This window comes from Helicoverpa zea, chromosome 16 (assembly GCF_022581195.2).
Source record: "Helicoverpa zea isolate HzStark_Cry1AcR chromosome 16, ilHelZeax1.1, whole genome shotgun sequence".
Classification (NCBI taxonomy): Eukaryota; Metazoa; Arthropoda; class Insecta; order Lepidoptera; family Noctuidae; genus Helicoverpa; species Helicoverpa zea.
Window position 1 is genome coordinate 3,374,270 of NC_061467.1, and position 24,459 is coordinate 3,398,728.

General features: G+C 38.8%; 1 protein-coding gene across 4 annotated transcripts in view; it reads left to right on the plus strand.

Moving 5' to 3' along the window:
- Positions 1-24,359, plus strand: part of LOC124637845 (inositol hexakisphosphate kinase 2) — a 39,468-nt gene extending 15,109 nt beyond the window's left edge. Inside the window, exons 1-8 of one of the 4 annotated variants that reach the window (XM_047174546.1) lie at positions 4,456-4,608; positions 16,046-16,228; positions 18,254-18,380; positions 20,635-20,758; positions 21,109-21,185; positions 21,277-21,452; positions 21,859-22,064; positions 22,241-24,359. In XM_047174546.1, coding sequence (XP_047030502.1) covers positions 4,456-4,608; positions 16,046-16,228; positions 18,254-18,380; positions 20,635-20,758; positions 21,109-21,185; positions 21,277-21,452; positions 21,859-22,064; positions 22,241-22,814 — 1,620 coding nt within the window. In that variant the 3' untranslated portion in view covers positions 22,815-24,359. Of the gene's footprint in view, positions 1-4,455; positions 4,609-7,122; positions 7,472-14,593; positions 14,889-16,045; positions 16,229-18,253; positions 18,381-20,634; positions 20,759-21,108; positions 21,186-21,276; positions 21,453-21,858; positions 22,065-22,240 lie in introns of those variants that run through there. The other 3 variants (XM_047174548.1, XM_047174549.1, XM_047174547.1) reach the window with 3 other exon arrangements.
- The last annotated feature ends 100 nt before the right edge of the window (positions 24,360-24,459 follow it).

Below are 24,459 nucleotides of genomic sequence, written 5' to 3' on the forward strand. Positions count from 1 at the left end.
TTTTACCATGGTTTTTACCGACGTTCTCAATAGAATCATCAAATATAGGAAGCCCCCCCAACCATCTGATAATCATTACAATACAGTAAAGAGCTTACTTTAATGAGAATACTTGCACGTGCAAATATGTAACACCTTTTTGATTAAAGAAATTCCCTGCATCACTCAGTACAAGAGATCAAACAATTTCGCCAGTTCAGTAAGCATATGACAGCACCTTATGAACCGTAGAATTGCGAAGAATTTTCTCATGTAGATAATACAGTAATCTTATTTCCAAATTCCTCAGCTTCTCATAAGGGAGTGAGTCGTCCTCGGGATGTCTCAGAACGGTCTAACCTTGAAGTTGATTTATCGGGAGACGAGAGTCGCACTGCGGCATTCCCGGATCAACCTTGAGGCCCCGGGATGCTTTCATGCATCTTACCTTTAACATTATGCTAACAGCTTCTTCCTGTTAAACGAAAAGTGCAAAAAGTCGGTTAAAAAACGCTGATGCATTTATTCTTTGCCCTTTAATTTTGAATAGAGGACAGCGTGGGCGGTATATTAAGAGGGTGAATCTTGCGTGGGTGTCACGGGCAAAGCGTAGGTGTTGCCTGCTCTGCTTTAAACCCTTATAAATTTTCTCTCTTGCTCGGTTGTACAATGCACTTAACTGGTGTTCACTTTGGTATTTAAAAAAATCACAAACAATAGTTTGGTCGTTATTGAAGAGCCGTGTAAACCTGCTTTAGAATTTATATTCTACATTAAACTCTTGGTTACAAGTATCTTTGTATTGTAATAAAAATATTTTATGATATAGCATGCATTATGTCCCCGCTAGCACAAGGATAATATTATACACAAATGGACATGTACGGTTGCAGCATAGGTATACATTTTTAAACAAAAGCACATCAGTAGAGGTGTGCCGTTTATAACCAAAAGATAGCCCACTTGCACCTACGTCAGTGACTCCATAAAATATTCAGAGTTTATCCAGCGCCTCGCCTGTCTAGCCTTTTACACGCGATCCCCGTCTAAACTTAGCCTGTAATAGCGAGACATCACCATTTACATATTATACATATTCACTTCATCAAACCGCTAGTTCAGGCCAGTCAATAGTATCAAGTATCAGGTAAACTGGCTGGCCATTGACAACTCTTGGCGGATGTGCGCATGTCTAACCTATATAATTACAATAACCCGAAATTCGTCATGGCTGCGGAAGTCCGTAAACTTGAGGATAAATTTTCGTTGATTCAACCTTAACCTTAGTTTGTGACCTCGTGTGTCAGTGAACAGAAACAGAAAAGAAGCATATTGTATTCGGAATTTTAAGTTCCTTGGATAATAATGGACACCCAACATTTAGTCTGCTACAGAGTAGAAATAATATTCATACTGAAGGTAAACATTGTGGCAACATACTCATCTCGGGAAGTATTTTATGTTGTCTGTCACGTTGTAATAAGATTAAGGTAGAAACGCCCTATGGCTACTATCACATTTCAAGTAACCGTGAACAATGCTTAGTACTTGACCTTAGCCATTTAACCTTCCAAACAACACGTGCTACATCCGTGTACTTAATATTTTCCGAATAATAGCCCTAAAATTCGTTCGTCTTTGTATTTCAATGTTAAAAAATAATTTTCTTTTATAGTCTGTAGAAAATATAATTACAATCGATAAGACAATGTCAGAATACAATTTGTTATTCTAATCTAGCCAAAAAGTTTCAAGCAACACAACATTGAATTTTTTCTTTGATAAGACTACATTACGTTATATGTTTTATCTTCGGAGAATATAAATAAACACAAGAAGTGACACATTATTCTACGTACCTGAAATCTAAACATGACAACAGTTGCTATGGCTGTTGAAAGCCATGTTTTAATAATCTACGATTTACATGTTATTTCAAAGTAAATGCTGTTGCTGTTCGTGGTTTCAAGTCGTAGCATTTAAGAGTGTGGTGAGTTGCCCGGTACCAACTCTACCAATAAACATTGCATCATAACGATGACACTCAATAGATTATAACACCTAACAAAACCGCATTAATATGAAAATAAATGTATAACACCACGAGTCTCGACTGTTAGAAAACTTGAATTCACTCTGTATTCATTCCGTCTTCTATAGTCAGAACAGCTTTGTGAATTATAAAAAAAATCTCCACACATTGTTTATTTCCTCTGCACAGTGAACTGATATACATATTAGGTATGTTATCTACATTTCAATCGGTCACCCGTGCAAGATTAAATATATCTCGTCTGTGATTATATTGGTCTCTGGGGATTTCGATGTTATTTTTGGTTTCTGTTTTGGTTTATATAAATTGATTGACATATTTTCGTAGATCTTCATCGTAATTTGCGGAGCTTCCTGATCAGTCTGCTTAGTATAAAATACCAATCAATATTTCAATCGTCTCTCGGTTTGTTTGGTTCCGCACTGCATCAATAGAACTTCAGCTATTTTCACCAAAGCTTTGATCGATGCCTGTTCTATTTGAAGATTGTTGAAATTAATAGCTTAGAACAAACATTGGTAATAAACAGACGGACGAGAATAGTATTTCTGATTAAGTGTATATTTATGAGTTTTAGTGCCCATTCGTCGAAGTCGTGTTGCTACGCTAACAAACTGCTTTAAAATCAATGCACGTGTATGACGCTCCGATTGTGTTAGACGTCCAGACGATCATGTTATACGAATCTTGTCTGAAACTATACCGGAATGTAAGAGATCATTGTTTCTGTAAATTATTCACTTCATGCTTTAGTTCCATTGTTTAATCGGTTTACAAAAAATGTCGCGTAGTGTCGCGGCTTTTTCGTAACACAACTAGCAAAACATGCTTTATCTCTTTCAGAACCTTTTTAAAATATTTCTAGATGAAGCAATGAAATACTAGTCTGCTTCAAGATACACGTGCGCTGAGTTACCATTGTTGGCAGTAGCTGACTGCGTTCTCTGTAGGCTGATGAAAATACATTTCATAAAGATTATGACGCAAACTTTTCTTGGAATCTCTGTTGGAATGAATCAAACATTTTCACAATGAATACAATAAAGTTGTAACAATGAAGAAGTTCTAACTTATACAGCAATATATTTAGGGTTTGATGTTGTTGCAGACTCTCTTTTTGTCTTTAAAGGTAAATCCTGGGAACAGTTTAATTTGGTCTAACCTGTGTTTGAGCTAAGAATGAATCGTTTGCAGCGTGTGGACATACTTTAATTAGCACTGCGGGGTATACTTTGGCGAATGGCCAATTTATTTGAGGGAATTCACCCGCGGCTGGATTTTTGGTTTTCTTGGGAAGCAGAAGCTTTGTTCACCAAAAACAGCTCGTTTAATGTAAGAAATTGAAGACTTTCCGAGGCTTGTTCCAGTATGGCCTCTGTCATTGAAAGTTCACTTATCGAATGTGAACGGTCGGAAAGGAATGACACGAGAGTTAAATAATTTTGTAATCTGGATTACGTCTTCTTCACGGCCATTAATACGCATTATCGTACATTTTTCTAATTATTATGTCTTTGTAATCGATAGACAACGTGTGTTACATTATGTTAGGTCGCCGTTAAGATTAGGCACAATTTAGTTATTCGCTGCTTTGTTGGCTGGTCATTTATGATGTCACGTTGATAAGGGTGCCGCTTGGTATAGTTGCACGCGATCTATATTTGGGGTTTTGTCGATAAGGTGAAGGTCAAAGAAACATTTGTGTGTTAATTGATAATGTAAATTATTATCGTTTTATTTTAAATATGCTGATACAGCTATACCTAAATTACACGAAAAAGTAGTTCTTCTTTTTATTGAATTTGTTATCTCACTCAGAACATGATTTGTAGTGGAAATTTTAACCACTTAATCCGAGTTGAACTGGCCGTTATCATTGTTGTTATGGTGTAGATAATGCTTATAATCTTAGCAGAGCTAATAGGTTGTATTGTGAAATATAAGCTTCTATAGTACTTGCTAATACCAGGTGAAGGATTTACTGCTTCTCAAATATTGTTTTAGTTGCACATAAAATTTAACAACGTAGCGTGCTAGTAAGACAAACATTTGTTGTTAGTAAACTAAGTTTTAATCAGATTTGAAAATTGTTAACGCAATTGCGTAATATTGATGTATCTACGTAATACTAATATAGACATTGTTGTCATCAGCATTTGCTTTGTTGTCTAAAGTCTTTGTGTAATTTCACGGTTCCTCTGGTCTCGTGAGTTAGTTGTTTGGTATGTAGGTATCTTCAATCTGTCTTTTTTAGACTCGCGTTGTTGTGTTGTGTTCTCATCATTACGATCAATAAATCACATCAGAGTCTATTATGATCCTCAATCTATAAATACAATAAAAGGATCAGACTAAGTTTCGCAAGCTATATTTGCAATATGTCACAAAAGTGTATATACAGTCGTTATCTTATCTGTTAAGTAATGCCCACGGTAATCTGTGCTCTAGAGAGGTTGTGTGAAGCACTAGTGAACCATACGATGTTGGTGTCAGGTGCGCGACGGACGTCGTACCCCGGCGCGGGAGCTCATAGCTCCGACCTAAGCTTTGAGGCAAACTCTACGCGGTTTGATGAGGTAAGACCTAATTTGAAGCGGTATGGACTGATCTTACCAGTTTGGGTGGTCTTTGAAATGACGTGTGGGTTTTCAGTTGCTTAGATTTTTTATGAAGCCACTTTTATATTTGTAAATTGCAAATAGGTATCCAGGTGGTTTTTGGAAGGATAGACATGCTATAGATTGGACCTGTTGTGAGTGTTTTCTTTAATCGATATAGTAGAATCAATAGCACATCATTTTGATTTAAATTATAAGTAGAATAAAGTATTGGACATCTAAAGTTCATTTTTTATCTCCACAGAAGCAGATCACAAAATATTGATTTAGGATAAAATCGTTAATGTATTTCTCTTGTATTTTCACCAAACTAACTTAGCTTTTAGGATTTAGGTTTCCATTGTTTTGAAGTCGAGTGAAGTGACATTTACAAAGCGAGCTTTCACAAAGGCATGTCGTAAAGCCAGGGGTTGGCGCGGTGTCAGATAGCGCCAGCCTAATTATTGTGACTTGACCTTTATCATTAGAGAAAGCGTTTTATCATCAAACTGTCCATTCAATGCCAAGTACAAAGAAAGGGATAATGTATGTTTTATCTTCGAAAGTAGAGCTTAGTGCAACTTAATGTTATCGTGAAAAATATCTACGGATTTCATTAATTCGTACCTATAATCTTTGACATGGCAGTTGATTGATTCGATAAATCAATTAGGTAAATCTAAATTTTCAGTCTTAATCTGTCTGTCTTTCAAATCGATAAAAGGTTGCAAGCAGAGACGCATTAAACCTACATTTATCCAAAAAAATTTGGAAACAGGTTTCTTATGTAAACTACATATATGTATTGTATAGTTGTGTTTACATATTGTAAAGAATGCCGTACCTACTTATAAATTAATAATTTATATAAATTCATTGAAATTCCTTCAATGATTTGACTTGCTAATGGTAACACTAGCAATGTTTGCCTCTTAATATATTCAAAACAAAAATATTTGATCAAATCGGGACAGGTTTAAATCACGTCAGACGTTTAGTAACTCATCATTCCCAAATTGAGTTGTTTATAAAAACTGTGTTATTACTCTATTGAATCTGCCATCATATAATTGAAGGAGACGATAAATTCGCTTTGTTTCAAGTTCTTTCATCGACCGATACACTAAGTGATCCTTATGCGCTTCGAATTGCGTCTGTGCGGACTGATATAAAACAACGTCAATGCCCTATTATTGTTCTGAATGTACACCGGTTTATACCGAAGCAATAGTAATGGCCGCCATCCACCGGCTCACAATAATTATATCGATTTTTAATAAATCGCTTCACAGAAGCTTCCTTTTGGTTTGCATACGATGGGGATAAAAATATCGTGTTAAAAGTAGTTCTGAACTCGTAGTATATGCGAAATCTAATGCGTAGTTGCGTTAAGATATAACATCTGGTACTACACTGGTAACCAACCGAATATAACGTGATCAAAACCAGGGAACTAAAATGATGCCAGAAAATCTTATCCCTAAATTGATATTTTTGGAAACACGTTTATAATTTTCGATGTTTTTGAAATTAATGTTGCTGATATTACTATTTTTACTTTTATTGCTCTTTTGCACATTCCCTGTTTCGAGGCGTTGCTATATTTATTTTACGGCCAGTAAGTGGCGCCAGATCGTTAGTTCTTTAAAATTTTAGCAGCTTTGTGTCAGGATATAGCTCCTATATCATATTATGGTTTTTCGTCAACAGTCTTACATATATTGCCTTGTTCAATTAGATGAGTTTCAGCTGTAGCATTGTTTGAAAAATATAGATAACTTGTTATTTTTTGGTTTCTTATGGTTTTTGTTATAACTGAATTATTTATCTGCAGCACCTAGCTCCTATAATTACCATGTTTAGCTTATTTAGCTTCATTTTCTAGAAAACAGTTTTTATGTTTTGCAACTAATTTAGACTCATATTGCAGTAAGTGTTACTTAGTTCTCACGAGTTCATTCTCATATTATCTAGATTGTGGTAGAAGTCGGGTGCCATTTAGCAATTATTGTGTCATTGCGTCATATTTTAAGGGTTTAAAATGATCTCTCTCTTTATCTTCCAATATTTGGATAATGCTCTGCTGATTTAAGTTAGTATCATGAAGCTAAATGTTTAAAGTAGGAACACCAATAACAATAGCTTATTGTGAATCAAAATACGTTGCTTAATGAATAATAATCACCTGTGTTAGTGCAGTGTTCCACAGTGAATGCATTTGTTATTGCGTTTCATCGGTGACCGGAACAAACAGTAGTTTTTCCGTTCTAATCATCAAATTGTAATGTTACAGGGGTCAAATGGGGTTCGTTTACACGGGCCGGTAGTGGTCGGACAGGTACCTCCAGACGGGCTCCCGTGGCGAGACAATGCCGTCCCCTGCTGTTCCGGCTAGGTCGGGTATCCCTCGCGCCGATGTGTGCGACCTCTGTTTACAGATACGGCACACAGCGGCCTGCTGCGCAACATTGATTCGTGGTTCGCGCTTCGCCCGCTATCGTCTCACTCAGTCACTAGTGCGCAACGCCAAGAGAAACAAGTGTTCGCGCTTCGCAGCGCTACTTTTATTTTTGCGTTAATTTTTTTTGTGCAAGTCTACGCTTCAACAAAGGAAACCTGTTTTAAATTGCTCTTGTATTCTTTGGTGGAAACGAAAGAGTAGAGTATCTTTCTAAACTGTGTTACATAGCTTGGCTCTCTACCTAGTTCGGTTCCTGTGTGTTGAGTAATATTCTGTGTCAGTTGTAGTGGTTGTGCTTGTGATAGACTCGGACAATTTCATCGTGAACGTGTTCCAAATTGGGATTTCACCACGAGCGGGCTCAAGGAAGTTTATAGTCAAGTGAGTTAATGACGACATACACGCGACTCTACTTAGACGGTAGAGTTCCACAATTTTGTTTTGTTTGACTTTCTTTTTTATGTTTGTGTCCGCCTAATTTACAATTAAATGTGTGCTGAATTAGTAATTAGACTGAAACTGGTTTATTGTGTTCATGTGATCGAGTCTACTGTAAAATGTCTGTAAGGAATCGCTGGGAAACTCATAATTTTCTGAGGTGTAAGTATATTTGATGAAAATGTAGATGCACCGTGGTGCTCGCGTGACGGCTCCGTACCGAGTCGCACCACCACCACGTCGCTCGAACGTCACTGTCCCACTACGCTGGCTACACGCTCAAGAGCGCCACTTATCTCGAATGGTGATGGTGTGCTAGTAAGCGAATCAATTGGTTTCATGGTTAAAATTTGACTTTTAAATACGATAAGTACGTAAAGTCGATAAAGCTGCAGTAATAAATATTTCATTTTCCACTGTTTTCCAACCAAAATAGCTGTTATAAAGCTACTACAGAAATCAATGAACGTTTGATGAGTAAACAGACGCTACATAACATTTAGAATAGTGTCGGAACCGGACGTAGGTATTGATTCAAATCCGCTCTTGATTTAGTTGTTCTGCTGTATTGTACACGGGCTATTTTGGGAGCTTGGTTGCCACGTAAATTAAATGAATAAATGCAAAAACTCTGACACTATGTATTTATTCATCTTTGATTGAATAAATATTTGCAATTTTTGGTTGTCTTCCATACAAGAATAACATGTTTCTGATAAACAAGTCAAATATGTTTAAATCTTTTTGCAAATAAGGTTTTACAAATAAACTGGTTTTTTTTATGCAGTGTTGATTAAAAGCGTACAAACATCCGAACTGAGAACGGGAGGTTCTAATTTTTTCCATTTGTGAAATTGGTTAAAACTGCATTTTTAAGGTTCATTTCTCTTTTTATGTTCACCAGCCTTCTAAAACAATGTCTATGTCCTGAAACTACAATTTTTTGAGTAGCTCATGTACGTCATTGTCTACAGAATTCATAAGCTGGTTCTGTAGGTAAACAAAAACAGAACGTTTAACTAAATATTGTGATGACGTAGTTACGGTTCGGAAGACTTGATTGTGAAGCGCTGTTGAACTAGCATCCATTAGGCGAAAGGTTGCCAAGTTGCGTTCGTATAGCGACAGTTACATTTGTTTGGTGTTGATTAGTTCCAATTATGCCTTTGTGTGGTTACAAATGTAATGGCATTTGCTCTGGAGTTGTGTTACAAGAATTAGTATGATCTTCTCAGTATTTAGCCACTTCACGACAAGGTATAAAGATCGGAGTATCTCTTTTGCCCAAAATGGTTTAACTTCCACCATCTAAGCGATTTCTTTAGGGTCTGATTCTGAAATTTTTTTAGCTTGTGATTAAACTTCGGCTCCTTTCAGCATAGCATTGTTACTATCAATTAGTGCTTCAGTATTATTAACAGTAGATTGGGACTCAACAATTAATCGTCCAAGGCTAACTCTATCTGCATTCATGTTTCAAGTAGCATGTCTTACTTGCTGTTAGTACCTTCTAAGGAAAATGCGCTACTGCGAAGGTTCAAGGACAGTTTGTAGTATCATCTGCTTCAACCTATTTATTGATATAAACAAATGCATGCCATTTTTTTATTAGAAGATTACATAAACACGATTCACACACTTCGATTGAAATTTTATAATCGAATGATCTTAGCCTGTATCGCGATAATCACCATAATACAAGGTCAATGTTTACGTAAAAATGGTTTGCTCATCTCTGTGTGAGCTGTCGTTGTATATTACTTTCATTACGTCGTTGTTTAGGATATGTACTGTTATGGGTTGTTTTGATAAACTATGTTATATCATAGTTTTTATTTGCCTGAAGCTGTTGTCAATATTTTTACCCGTGTTATTGCCAATTTCGACACTTGAACGCAAATTGTGGAAACTATTCCTATTCGTTCAATTAGTTTTCTATTATTTGTGCGCAACAAAATTCAATGTGCCATGAGAGGTGTCAACGTCTGCCGTATACTAACTAGCATTGAAGTCATTATCATTAGTCATATTTTTTATTTACTGTCATTGAATTTTCATCGAGGTTAATTTGTCAGTTAGAAATAAACCTGTCAAACTTGTAGAACCAGTTCAACAATGCATGAATATTAAAGTTTTCTCACAGTTTATCATTGGCATGGTCTGCATTTTGTGTGAATGGTTAAAACATTTGTTTGTATTAGTCTTAATTTATGATTTAGCTCTTAGTAGGATTAGTCGAAAGTAAAGGTCGTGTATTATTGCTGTATGTAATGCTAGGTTTGCATCGATCGCATACAGTGAAAGTGTCGATGCGGGCTCGACCTGCGCCGGCGCAGCTCTCGACTCCGTCGTCGTGTGTCGTAAGGCTGCGTGCTCCGAGGAGCTCTAGAAAGCTCTGTGGAATTTTCCAGCGAAACAACAGAGCCTGCTGCTTTGTTCCGCTTCAATTTCGTAACCAAGACTACTGCATTGACACTGACAATTGCATTATAGTTTCCTGCTGTACTACGTATGATAATTTTTATTGCAATTCCCAAGTGCAATTTGATCATTAAGCATATAAACAAGTTTTGTTCAATGAAACTATGTCATGTTTAGAATAACAATCTTTATCAACCCGTCCTGCTTTCATGCATCATGTTTATTATGTATGAGATACTACTATCTAAGAATGTGTGAAGCGTCAATCAATCACGGTGTAGAAGCATATCGTTCAAGTTATTAAAGCTGGCAGTCTGGCTGCAGTTGGCATGCTACACTGCACCAGGCGCGTGGTGGTCCACGTGACGGTATTGTAATCGCAATGAACCGCTAACCACCACCGTCACTTACAATAAGCTTATGTCACACTTATTATACTAATTGTGACAGTTAACTGTACGTGGGAGATTAAAACTGTTCAATCAACAATCAAGATCAAGTATCTACCTACTTTGGTAATGCTGCAGGCCAGCATTCATTACATAATCGTTTGTTTGTTAGTGGTACATACAATTTTAGTCAGGTCAAGCTCAAGGCACATTAAAACTCGCGTAGGCACACGTGAAATGTTTGTAGGTGGCAAAAAGAAGCGGCTGTTTATTTAACGCGTCTTATGTAATACGCTAATTTCTTGTATAAATGAGCGACATTATCGATATGTGTCGAGGTCGACTTCGCAGTTTATGTACATGTCTTTTCATTCACTAGAAAGCTAGGTTAGCGTCAGGAGCGCCGTCACAATTCTCTGATCCTCTCGAAATACATATAGAGAGTTGCTACCTAATTGCTACCAGCTACCATTAGTTGCTACCAATTGCTACCCTCGTGGTTTTGAAGATATTCAGCATCCAAAGGTGACAGCCATTCTGATATCAGGATGGCTGTCACTTTTCCCAGTGTGAAGAAACGGCGCAAAAGTATTGAGTTTTTTTTTCACCCAGAGTTGCTACCTAATTGCTACCCTCCAGAATTAAATTTTGGGCCACAGAGATTTCCTGGATAAAAAGATATTTAAAAAATGAGTTTTTACGCCCTGCCAAATTAAATTAGCAAGCTGTCAGTTAATACAAATGAGTACTTTTGACGTAGGCGCTATCTATTATAATCCGACAGCTGATATAAATGCGGCCGAAAAGTGAACTAAAGCAAGCCGCCATCTTTGAACATCATTTTTGATTAGGTGTATTTATAAATGTTACCTGTTAAATGAAATTTCCCGAAATGCATGAAAAAAGTATTTATTATAATAACCTCAGCCTTCGATTGTTAACACGAAAACATCCAGTAAGGCCAGTCGTGTAAAAATCATACCCAACTCTACGTAAAACATGAACTGATTTGGTCACAGTAAAACAATATTGATTTTATTAAAAAATATTTTTATTTCAGTCACCGACTTAAAATAGACTCTTTTGCAAAAAAAGCGCCCATACGAAATCTTAGTTTTAAGGACTAAAAAAAATTCAAAACACCGACGAACATTCTGCAAGCGATTAGTCCAAAACAAGGTTTACAAATTTTTTAGCAATTTTAAAATATTCAAATTTAGAATACACTCTCACGCATGCTTGGCTAACCTTTTTGATGCTAGAAACATACTACAATCATTACAACCCTTTGAAACACACATAAAGTCCTTAAAACTAAGATTTCGCATAGGTGCCCGCTTTTTTTGCAAAAGAGTGTATATCATACCCTGACATGATTTAATAAATTTTGAATTATTTCGTGTTAACAATCGAAGGCTGAGGTAATTATAATAAATACTTTTTTCATGCATTTCGGGAAATTTCAGTCAACAGGTAACATTTATAAATACACCTAATCAAAAATGATGTTCAAAGATGGCGGCTTGCTTTAGTTCACTTTTCGGCCGCATTTATATCAGCTGTCGGATTATAATAGATAGCGCCTACGTCAAAAGTACTCATTTGTATTAACTGACTGCTTGCTAATTTAATTTGGCAGGGCGTAAAACTCATTTTTTAAATATCTTTTTATCCAGGGAATCGTTGTGGTCCAAAATTTAATTCTGGAGGGTAGCAATTAGGTAGCAACTCTGGGTGAAAAAAAAACTCAATACTTTTGCGCCGTTTCTTCACACTGGGAAAAGTGACAGCCATCCTGATATCAGAATGGCTGTCACCTTTGGATGCTGAATATCTTCAAAACCACGAGGGTAGCAATCGGTAGCAACTAATGGTAGCTGGTAGCAATTAGGTAGCAACTCTCTATATGTATTTCGAGAGGATCGGAGAATTGTGACGGCGGTCCTGACGCTAACGAAAGCTAGTAGCCACACACTATCGCGACAAATTAAAAACAAATTTCCTTGAATGAAAATGATGAGTCAGTCGTTTGGCTCGATTGGCGTGTTTTCATTCAAAGCGACATCGTCCACATCCTCGCCAAGTATGACGATGATGGACGAGCCTTCTGTTATGTTATTTTACAACTCTACTCTAAAATTGTTACTTACTTCATTACAATGGAAAGTTGGTAAAACTGTAAACTATAAATACTGTAGAAATAGTAGGAGTTAAGAAATTCTGACAAAATATCCTTTGAGTATTGTTGCCAAAGACCAGAATTTATTTTTTAACAATACAAACCGTGCAGCAACGAACAAAATGGATACTGGAGTCCATTAAATCAATAAGGCATAATATGACCACTTTATAAGAACACATGAGACTGTTCACAACGGTGGAATCAATAATATAATACTTTATTCCGGTTGATGCTATTAATACCATCCAACGGATATAAATATCGGTCGAGCATCGACGCCCAATGGACATGGATGGTCGCATTCATCAAAGTTTACTGGGAATTTGACCCCTTCTGTTTCATGCAGAACATGTTTTGTGGGTTTAATGCTCTCTTTATTGATGATCATTAGTGTCGGATAGCAACAGGTACAGCTATCATTTAGAATGACTGTTGGCAAATGTCTCTGGTGCACCGCTTTGCCGCATTCCACTATCACGTGATCATTATGTAAAACTGATGTTTGTTTTATCTTGCACGTTCTGGATGTCATTCCCAAGTTCAATGTCTTTTTATTTAAGTCAAGTTTCGTTCTGTGAAAAAATCTGCTAATTATAACAGTTTTTTTAATGTATGAAATTGTTAAAGGGTTTTTATAAATTTATGTAGTTACATGGAATTAAAAACACTAGGTGTAACCGCGTAGAGACGTAACCTAGTGACCTAAATTTACCAGTGCAAATACATCGCGGCCTCTCACTTTCTAGGTTATCCCAGGTCCTGGCTATCATCACAGGAAAATTTTAAAGGTGCACCAAATTATTGACAACCTGAAAACCATTTTAAATTCTTGTCTTGTTTTTGAATAAAGAAGGCAAAACTCATAAGAAAGTTCAGTCGCCCTAAAGCGGGAATACATTGTTAAGAATAAAGTCCAGTAAATTGGGGCTTCTGAAAATAATGCTGTCAGCCCGCAAGGAGATGTCAATGATGTACACAAACTTATACAGCTGAATTCTCTGGATTCTTGTCGCGATTGCTCACAATGTATCGCAAATTTCTGGGTATTACCAAAATACTTACAACATCAACAACGAATCTTATTTATGATGATAATGGTATCGTACGACATGATGTCTTGAAAAACAAAATCAAAAACCTGATCTAGCAATCAGGTTTTTGATTGATTAGAGAATTATATCAATCAACAATATAAGTACCTTTACCTAATGGTTTTCTTAATTCAATTATGTTTTTGCGATTAATCGCAAAAACTTTGTATAGGTACTATTATAGCTTTTCCTTGTTCCTTATTTGAACTTCTCAGATAGATGAGATTTCTAATTGTCATATTTTTTCATGATCTGTTATCGACATCCGTATTTGTCCTGACGGAGTTAACCGTCCGTGTTATTAGTTTTGTTCGATATCAGACGCCTACGCATTAATTCTATTCCTACTCCATTAGCGTTGCGTAATAATTACAATTACAGTTGCTCTGGTTGTCTGTAGTCTACTGCACGTTTATATTAATTATCTGTGTCTAACAACGGCTCCTCGTCTTCTCAAAACCGGTCCCATCCGGTTCTGTCTGAGCATACATGACCTTATTATATTGCGTTTACAAACATTCGCTTTTCGTCACAGTAAAATCTAACTAGCTTGGAGCATGCGTTATATTCATAGTGTTGACACGCAGGATACGATAGGCACATACGTACGCATGTAATATTCTCTTATCAAGAGTTTGAAGGTCTCCTCGATAATATAATATAGGCGTGAACAAATAATTCAAGTCTATACCTTTGGCTTTACCTAATTTTAACTACAGCATCTACCTATTATTACGTAAGACAGACTCCATGTTAGATTATTTTGGTTCAGAGATCTGGCAAACTATTGCTGTTGTTTGGAACCATATGATTTTGTGACGTGGATTTTTGGAGACTCTATTTCAGTATTTCCCGTGAAATGATGTGTTGTTGTGGTAGTGGTAGGTGGTTCGTTGACGAATCTCGGACTATCGCGAGAGGCGGGGCTTACGCGTCATACAAATACACCGAGAACAGATGCGCTACGATCGCTTCTAATTTGGTGACGCCGCGGGCGGCCGCGCTGGCAAGCTTTTGTCCCACTACGCAATCTCGACGACGCCGACGTGACATCGAGTATTGAAAGCAGTAGCTTCACTCGTGCGTCACAATTAATACCTACTCATCGATGTAATAAACAAAGAATACTGCAAACACGTGATTGTTTACACTGTATATGAAAACCCACCTGCTCATAACCAGATGTGTTATACTGAGTTGCTGATATTTTAAGTCGAGTTGAAAGAAGCAACACATTCAACAGTGGCATCTGGAGGTCGTGCATCTAAACACACAATGTAAGACTATTTCGATTGCTTTGTCGTGCCCTTTTCTCACAAACGTGACAGATATGTGAGGGCACATAAAATAAAAGATTTCAACTATAATGGTCTGGGCTGTTGGTTACCAGTAGCACTGTCTGCCATTTTGAAATTCAGTCATCAACACTCGCATCTTTTACTGCTACTCTTTTGTCTTTGTCCTCAGAACAGTGTATGAGACAACCGAACTGAACTGTGCCTTTATTATATTGTGTAGAAACAAAGTTTAATGTGTAAATTTTTAACTCGTGGCCTAATTTCAATTAACGCAAGGACTCTTTTACATGAAAGTCGTTTCTTCTGGACGTTGCAGACAGTGTCGCAATTTTCTTTGATTTTATGTAAACTAAACATTTCATGTTATGTAATAACTTGAGAAGTCATTACAGTTGCATCAACTTATAAGCTTAGTCAATAGGCTGTGTGGCTGACTACGTATTTTAGCCATTAAAGGAAACGTGTTTCATTTTATATGAACAGTTATGTAAATTATAATTTGCTAATCAAATAGGCGTTAATGGTCAAAGCAGCTCTTTTGTTCGGTATTTCCCCTTGTACTCATGTGCGATGTAGCAATACATCATTCTGATTCTATGCGAGCTAAAGAGTAGCCACAAGTACTACGTATTTGCGCATTTTATTGAGCACCTACACTTGAATGATATTTCAATGAGTATTTGAGTGTATCTACCGGACAACTTTTCCTTGTATGAAACATGTTAGGTCCAAAATTAATTGCAGAAGTTAGATAATAAGGACTCCAGTCGTCTATCTATATGAGTACATTCCAATTCCCAGATGTGATAAGGTTTTAATGAAATTATGTTTTCCTCTAATAGGGGAATTTCCGAGAACATTGATTGAAATCTATTTTTAGTATGAAGCGCTTTGAATCTGTGTCTACATTCCATAATTTCCCATTCCACTTAACTACATTAGTTAACATGGGTCGCTCGCTACATTATCTAAGAAGTGAAAATCTCTAATTTTTTTGCTTTACTTTGAACTTGTTTTGCATTGTTACGTAAAGCTACAGACCCATCATAGCTGTTTGAACTCTTGCATCTGGCTCCTTCCAAGATAAGCTTAGTTTGAATGATGTGTTATTAAACCAGGTTGCATTTGTGTCGCAGGTGGACAGCGGCGGCGGTGGCTCGGCCGAAGTAATGGTGTACTCTCTCGGCTGGGGCATGGGGGAGCCGGAGCGGCGCGGCGCGGACCGCAAGCGCGGCCAGCCGGCGCCGGTCGCCGTGGTACACGCGCCGCTCTCGCCTGATGAAGGACATGAAGTCGATGTGCTGCCCTTACACAATCAGGTACTGCTGCATCAGGTTATGCGTGAATAGTAACTTCTTGCGCTCTTCGATATAGTCCTCATGTGTGCAGAAGTCTCTGTGTGATATACAAAATATAGAAATTGCAAAAAGGAACTTACAATTTATCATATTATTCGATGTTCGATTTCCGATCCACCTTGATAATCTTTCATCTGACTGAACTAAGGAAGTTGGATAAATCTAATTTTGCCATATCATGCTTTTGCTTCTCAGGAACTCGGGAAACACTATGAAAGGTTGCAATACTGATGAAATATCTTTTTGTGAACTCAAAGAGATGTGATAAGATTGATTGATGATGCTTCCGCTGAAATGGATGAATTTCGCAGATAGTATCGTTTCAGAAAGTTCGTCCAAATAGCGTGTGGCTTTGCTACAAATAGATGTCCAAACAGCCTAAAATATTCAGCGAACAGTACGGTCTGAATAATTCATTGTTTACCCAAACTTTGTTTAACATCGACTAAGTCTGAACCGCGGTCTTGTATAAACTCCATTTACGTTCGGTTATATTTAACTTTTCTCACAAGCACAGTTCAAGTGCGGTTACAATATTGAGCCTTAAGCCTATAAATAGAGCTTTAGTACTTTCAATTAATGCTTATTGACAGAGACGTAAAGTGATCCAGACTACCAAGAATATTAAAGTATCAGTAGTTTGCCTTCCGTTGGACTTGGGTCTGTTATCCCCTAAAAGGGCAACAAAAGGGTCTTCCCAGTGCTATTTTAACTCCCTCACAGCTTGCTTAAAGAACATACAAAATATGTTTCTAAAAACTGTCACCTAAATAGAAGATAACTTTCTGTAGTAATGAGGTGATATACTTATAATTAATTTAGTACTTAACGATCGGTATTTATGTGGTGTGAAGTGCAGTGTTCACTGTCCGGAACGTGGCGGAACGGTATTAGCAAGCAGTATTCGTTACTTGCCAGTCTATGGCTTAAGGAACAGTGACGTAGAGTGATCGAAGTGTCGCTTTGATCCAAAATGCTGTTTAATTATCATCAGACACAGTTGGAACACCATTGTTACCACCCAACAAAATTGTATCAAACGACGGATTCATTGCATTAATAATTACAGTGTCTTTTATATAGGTCTAATTTTTTATATCGTTTTACTTCATCCTATGCGAAACAAAATTCGTGATACAACGACCTAACGACCGCTAATATCCGTGCTTGATATCAATGTCTAGACTGGTATCAAATAAATGCATACGAAATAAATTGTGTATGCTAGGTTGCGGGCCTCGGCCGGGGCGGCCCGGGCGGCAGGGTCGTCGTGCCTCGCCCAGGTGATGCCTGAGCCCGGCGGGTCAATGGCACCACCCATACTTTTTACACTATTTCTCACTCGCAAGTAATTCGATCGGTCGAATGCATATTGTACAGACTGCAACATGCCTCGCGTGTGCTCAACTGAATTACAACCCACGTTTGTACAACGCGATACCATTTTTCGCTCGTGTTTTTGTACTCGGCATTGTGAATAAACATGGATATTTTATGACACGAAAACAATACCCAAATTGACTCTTTATCAGATAAAGACACATTCAACTCTGGTGACAGTACAAACATGAATACTTAACCGACCAAATGACTCACTCTTCGTACAAGGTTGACGATGTTTTGATACCGGACTGATGAGGGCACTGCAACAGTATCAAAAATGATAAAATTTCAAAGAAACAACAAAGAACTTTAGATTGATGCAAACAATGCAAAATTACGGACTGCTAATTATAAATATGTTTATTAAACTGTATATGTATTGAGGATTGATATTTCAAGGCAAAACAACTCAGGAATGATATTCATACTTTGTAATAGACCAAACTGCATTTATTTTATACTTGTAAGCCGACGAATATGGCCATGAAGATACCTTTTAAATTATATGCTGAATTTGATAGACTTTGAATTTGTTATAAAGCAAATGTTATTATTCTAATGACAATATTGAATGTGTTTGTTAACCATGATTGTTTTATACAGGTTGGGGGCCACACCAGACTGTTGGTGCTAAACGACAGTACTGTAATCAAGCCGCTCAATATTCGCGAGTTGCATTTCTACCAGAACATTCCTGAAGACATCCAGAACTTCGTACCCAGATACAAAGGTGAGCATCAAAATCTTTTGCCGCCTTGAACACGATTCAATATGGCCGCCCAGTACGCTTTTTCGATTCGCTGAATGCATCATGTTCATTCATTGCATCTTACATTATTTCCTTTAATTATAATGATATTATCCGTTTTTGTTTACATATCAATTGTGTTGTTTAATGTGTTTGCATTTGAAGCATTAAGGAAGTTATTGATTAAATGGATGTCAAAACTTGATTTAATTCAACTGTGAATCTGTTTCCAGCCTTGTGACTATCGCGTTTACGAAACATGGGTGATATCAAATTAGCAGCTGTTATATCTGTAGTGTCGAAACAAATACGTGTTTGACGTTGTTTTTGATCGATATCTTTGTTTAATTATTTATTTTTATCACCTGCGTCATTCGGTACTTAAGATTATCTAATGTAATCGTTATTCGATTCATGAAGCTGTGAAATATGAGTGATTAAGATAAGACAAGAGACACTGACTTTCCTTATTGCTTAATGATCGTAACCATCATTTTCAAATTGAGTTATGTGTATGAGAGAGAATTGTGTGTATGTCGAATATTGCAAACCCGCCGACCGCAAAATATACAGTTTGATTATCCACAGTATCTCTCACTTAATCCTTGTAACAAATATTTATTGCGTGTAACGATAATGGCTATTTACTTAAATTGCGACCGTTTCTAATATAACCATACTTAGCAATCTGTTAATAAGGCCCTTAGGTAAGTATAACAATAATGTTATTGATTTTATATTAATTTATGAACGCGACGGTGAAATAACTCTCCATACTATAGTTGAAATACTTATAAATCAATTCGTGAAGCGTGCCCATTTAATAATTCAATGATACTGTGGAGTCTGTCTACTACTCTAATACATTAATCTAATATAAGAGTATTTAATATAAACTGCATTAATGGCCACGAATATAAGTTAATAACGTTAATTTTTAATTTAAGTTAATAACAATAACACAGTTACCTGTCTTACAATAGGCCGGTGCACGATATGGCAATAGTATTGTTGTATTTTCACCAACATTGTTGAAACGTAACTAAGTAAACTTAGCTCGTTTTGAACAAATTGCTCACATTGTGCATCCTGTACATTTGAACTTTTACTTATGTTACCTACTATTACTGCTTTTCCAATTTCAATGTTCTGGAATCGCATGTAAATGTCAAAAACGAAGTGAAATACTTGTAGTTTTAATGTATTTATTTCAATTTTAAGTGTATTCTTTTGTAATTAGTATATTGTCTGAATTATTTTATTATTTGAGTTTAGTAGTGTTGCCGTACGGAATATTGAGTGTTATTCAGATTGTGCAGTCAAAATGGTCTGTTTAGTTTGTTGGTTATGTTAGTTGCAAGTGGTAGCGATTATGTACCTCTCTGTGTAACAAGAAGTAAAAGTTCAATGTATGCAAGCCAGCGCCGGTAGAGTAGGGCCGAGGTGGCATGCAGTTGACGGCGTGCGTGGCAGTAGGGCGCGTCGCGGCGGGTTTGAGTGGGAGCGCGCGAGCGGGAGCGGGAGCGGGAGCGGGCCTGGGGTCAGGAACACAATATTAGTTTCCTTGTTGTCGCAAGGGCTGCGGCGCTGCGGCGGGCGGAGCGACGCCGGCGGCGCACCACACAACCGCCCCTAATAGCGCCCTAGCGGTAATTTTACATTTTGGGTTTGTAAACCTTTACTTAAAAACTACACCCACATCATACTTATACATACACGCAGACACACCTACATGCATTGTCTACTTACAACAATATAAATTGTTTGATCACACACACGTTTACCGATTCAGTTACACGTCACATGAGACACGATACAAAAGATATACAAACCCTGTTTAAAAACAAAGTAACTGTAAAATCACTTCCTCATTAAATAACGCTGCCAACTTGCACTCTAGTAAGTTAATATTGAATTTACGATCGTAGATAGTGGATAAAGTAACTCATTCTATGTCCCACTGACGAACCAGCGCTGCAATGCACGCTGGCCAGTTCCGGGTCGGAACCCGACTGGGCATGTACTGAGTTTTCAAATCTTCTATCTTTGCACAAATTCATCCATTTACTACAGTGAATAGTATGATCTTTTAATTTTTAGTTAACGTTAACCTTTTTTAATAATGTATTGGAAACAAAATAACAATTGTTTCAACAGAGTCAATGTTTACACTAGTTGTGGTGTGTGCGTGTGTGCTGGCGGACACTAGTGTTGATGGCAAGGCTGTTTGTTTCAGGCGTGATGCAGGCGTCTAACACTGGAGGCCCCAAATTGGACAAGCGGTACTCGCCATGTTTCCGCGACGAGAACGGGCGCAAGCAGTCGCTGGGCGGCAAGCGCAAGCGCGACGATGTGTTCAAGTGCGTATCCGCGCGACCGCGGGCGACCGACATCCTCGACACTTGTCATGTGTCCTTTATCATATTTCAGAAGCTTTGACGTACGCCGGCCCGGCTCCGACGTCGCCATTAATTCATTCGATACTTTATGACTATCCCACTAACGTGAGCGATGCACGACACACTCACTCTGCGAGCCTCCGATGACTTGCGTCGTGGAGTCGTGGTAATGATATCTATAATTTGATTCAAATGTAACAATATACCAGATAACAATGAATCTGCGTTTCATTAGCTCCTGAACTACATATATCTGTCGATCGATTACGCGCCCCTCACAGAGTATTACAACTTCTCTTTTCCCATTACAGATTCAAGGTTCACCGGAATGGCAATGCGAGCGAGGTGCTTAAAAGTATTGCGCACATGGACAATTCAAATAAGCAGTGTAAGTTTTAGTCATGTTATGAATGTAACATTACTTATATGTTATTAAACTCAAAATCGACGGAATACTTATTTACCCGTTGACTCGACAGATTTCCTAATGATGGAGAATATAACGTCTTCGTACCGGCGGCCGTGCGTGCTCGACCTGAAGATGGGCACGCGGCAACACGGCGACGACGCGTCGGCAGAGAAGCGCAGCAAGCAGATCGCCAAGTGCGCGGCCAGCACGTCCGCCACCCTCGGCGTCAGGCTGTGCGGCATGCAGGTGTGACTCCAGCCGCACTTCATCATCACCATCACCGTCACCACAGCTGGAAGGATCCGCATCATGCGTCCGACTGGCCCTCATTAAACACATTTCATTAACCTATTTTCTACCTTCCTCCTCATCAGCCTCTTAATTGTCCCATCTACACTCGACTCGACGAACGACTCCTTTCGTTCAGAGAACCAAGCTTGGTCAATACGGGTTGGCGATTTCAAACTTTATAATTCCTGCTTACATCATTATTAAGACATCGATGTCAAAAGTACAGCTCTCATCAAGTTGGCTTAGTCGTCAACTTCGGGTTGGCAAATTGAACGAGAGCTGTACTTGAGAGGCTTTATCCACAAGTCCACCTCGACTTTTCGACCTTGGGCAGTACTGATAGAGATGATGTCGTGTGCAGGTATACGTCCCGGAGACGGGCGCGTGCGTGCGGCGCGACAAGTACTGGGGCCGCGCGCTGTCGGAGAGCGGGCTGCGCGAGGCGCTGCGCGACTTCTTCGCGGCCGGCTCCGGCCTGCGCGCGCGCGTCGTGCGCCACGTGCTGCGCGACCTCGACGCGCTGCGCCGCGCCATCGCCAAGCAGACCAGCTACAGGTTCTACTCCTGGTATGTACTCACTTGCCACATAAACATCCATCCTATTTATTACCTTTGTCTCATTGTATATGTTAGCTGTTTCTGTCACGGGGAGTTACAATCTGCATACTTCCAATACCCGATAAAAAGTATCGTATATGTCTGAGGTTTCAAAAGGCTTACAGTTGATTTTTTTGTGATCACAGTTCGCTGCTAATAGTATACGAGGGTGACGTGGCGCCCGAGGAGGAAGCGAGCGGCGGCGTCGCCAACGAGTATGATGCGGACGCGTCCAGCAGCTCGGCGGAGCTGGCGCCGTCGCCCGGCCACTTCGACATGTCCACGCTGCACGACGAGATCTCGACGCAGCCGGGCCGCGAGCCCTTCACCCCGCACTCCGAGGAGACCATGGGCGGGTACGAGGACGGCGAGGTGGCCGGGCACTCGCCGCGCCGCCACCCGCCCAGCCCCGACTCGGCCGACAGCTGGATGGCGTACTCGTCCACGAGCAGCGAGTCGTGGCGCGGCGAGGCGGAGGAGGACGAGGCGGCCAAGCGCGCGCGCACGTGGGAGCCGCGGCCGCCGCCGCCGCCCGCGCCCGCCGAGCGCGTGGACATCCGCATGATCGACTTCGCGCACACGGCCTTCGCGGGCGCGGCGGCCGAGTCGCCGCTGGCCACCAACACGCCGCACCACGGGCCCGACTGCGGCTTCCTCACCGGCATCGACAGCCTCAAGCGGCTGCTCACGGAGATCCTGCCCCCGCAGCCCTATAGTTAATGAGCCGCCGGCCGGCCCAAACGGCCTCTCCTTAGAAAAAAACGTTAAAAATAATCCTCCTTTCGGACGAAATTCTGAGAGAGCAGTGATCGCCGCGCCTTCGGCCGGCGCACTGGCCCGCTCCGATGTGGAAATCTTTCGGAAGTACGTTTTAGTTCGCCGATGGTGAGTTTCGATGTTGTTGAAATGTATATTATATTTGAATGTAAAAACTATTTTCCTCAAAAATTTACCGTTCGACTGATGTAACTTTAAAAGTAGACAAATTACTAACAGGTCGCTGTGTATTTACATAAAAAGGATATACGCAGGGTATTTTCCATTTGTACGTTTCGTGGCTGCCATAGTGCTCGACTTTATATCGATTTCACGACTTCTTTTTATGTAATTGCATAGTGATTATCGCACTTAGTGAATGTTGGCGGTACAAACTATGTTAATTTAATGTTAAAACTATTATAATTTGATGTGGGACCCAGTAGGTATTCTTAAAACATGTATCTATAAGTATTACTGTTAAGTTATTCCAGATTGACGTGCTTTGAGTTGTTCTCCTAGCTTAATTATTGATTTCTGTATGAGTGCTTAATCGATGTAATTACCTTCAAGTTGAAATTAGACATTCCTTGTCACTGCTAATTAGCGTGTTTCCATGTTGTTAACAGAACAGAGATGTTACATGTCAGTGTCTATGTCCACACTGTACACGTTGTATTTCCATTTGAAGCTCACACTAGATTTGATGTTACATGTAATGAAGTATTCCTCGCTGGTTCAGGTACAGGTTCAATTACGCAGCTCAGTCAGACAGCCAAAGTAATATTATAGTACTTATACCTTGACCAGACAGTGGTTTCCATAGTAGAAAATATAAATTTATTCAATTGGTGTTTAGATTAAAATATTCCGTTAAGTGTCGATTCAGAGTTTGAGATGAGTTATTTAAATAAATTAACGTTAATTGGATGTGTGACTTGTGTTTTATATTGTAGTTACTTAGTTGAATTGGAACATCTGAAACGTGTGTCCTTACGAATGTAACGTACATGTGGCGCACATCTTGGACAAGATCATTGTTATTATAGTTCCGTTAACAGTATTATAAAGTTGTAGCTGCCAGTTCGTAGAGTATGACCGTGTCGATCAGTTGCGGCTCAGGAGACGTTTGTTTGTGGATGTGTTCTGCATGTAGAACTTCAATATGGTGCCAGTTGGTAATTGCGTTGCCGAACGTTGTAAATAGCTCCGGAACATTAGGCTTCATGTGTTATGTCGAGTATTCAAAGTGGGTCAGTGTAATCGGCTAGTTTCGCGCACGGCCGGTGGATGCGTGCACTAGGACACAAGCGTTAGCCAACATTCCTTCGTGCTGCATTCGTCATTGTTTGTCCTTTTACTTTTATTATTTTTTTAATAGACGGATAAATTTTTGGAAGTCGTACCTGGTTTAATTAGGATGCTAGGTTGTATCGCAAATTATCATTTATGTCTGTTATTTTAAATAACTGTATGACACTATTTTGTTAAATAAATTTTAGGTATTAATTTCTTTGTTTTATTCTAATATTAAAATTTAGTCTCTTTCGGCATAATGCTGATCTAATATCTATAATCTACCTCTACCATACCATCCACCATAAAAGTA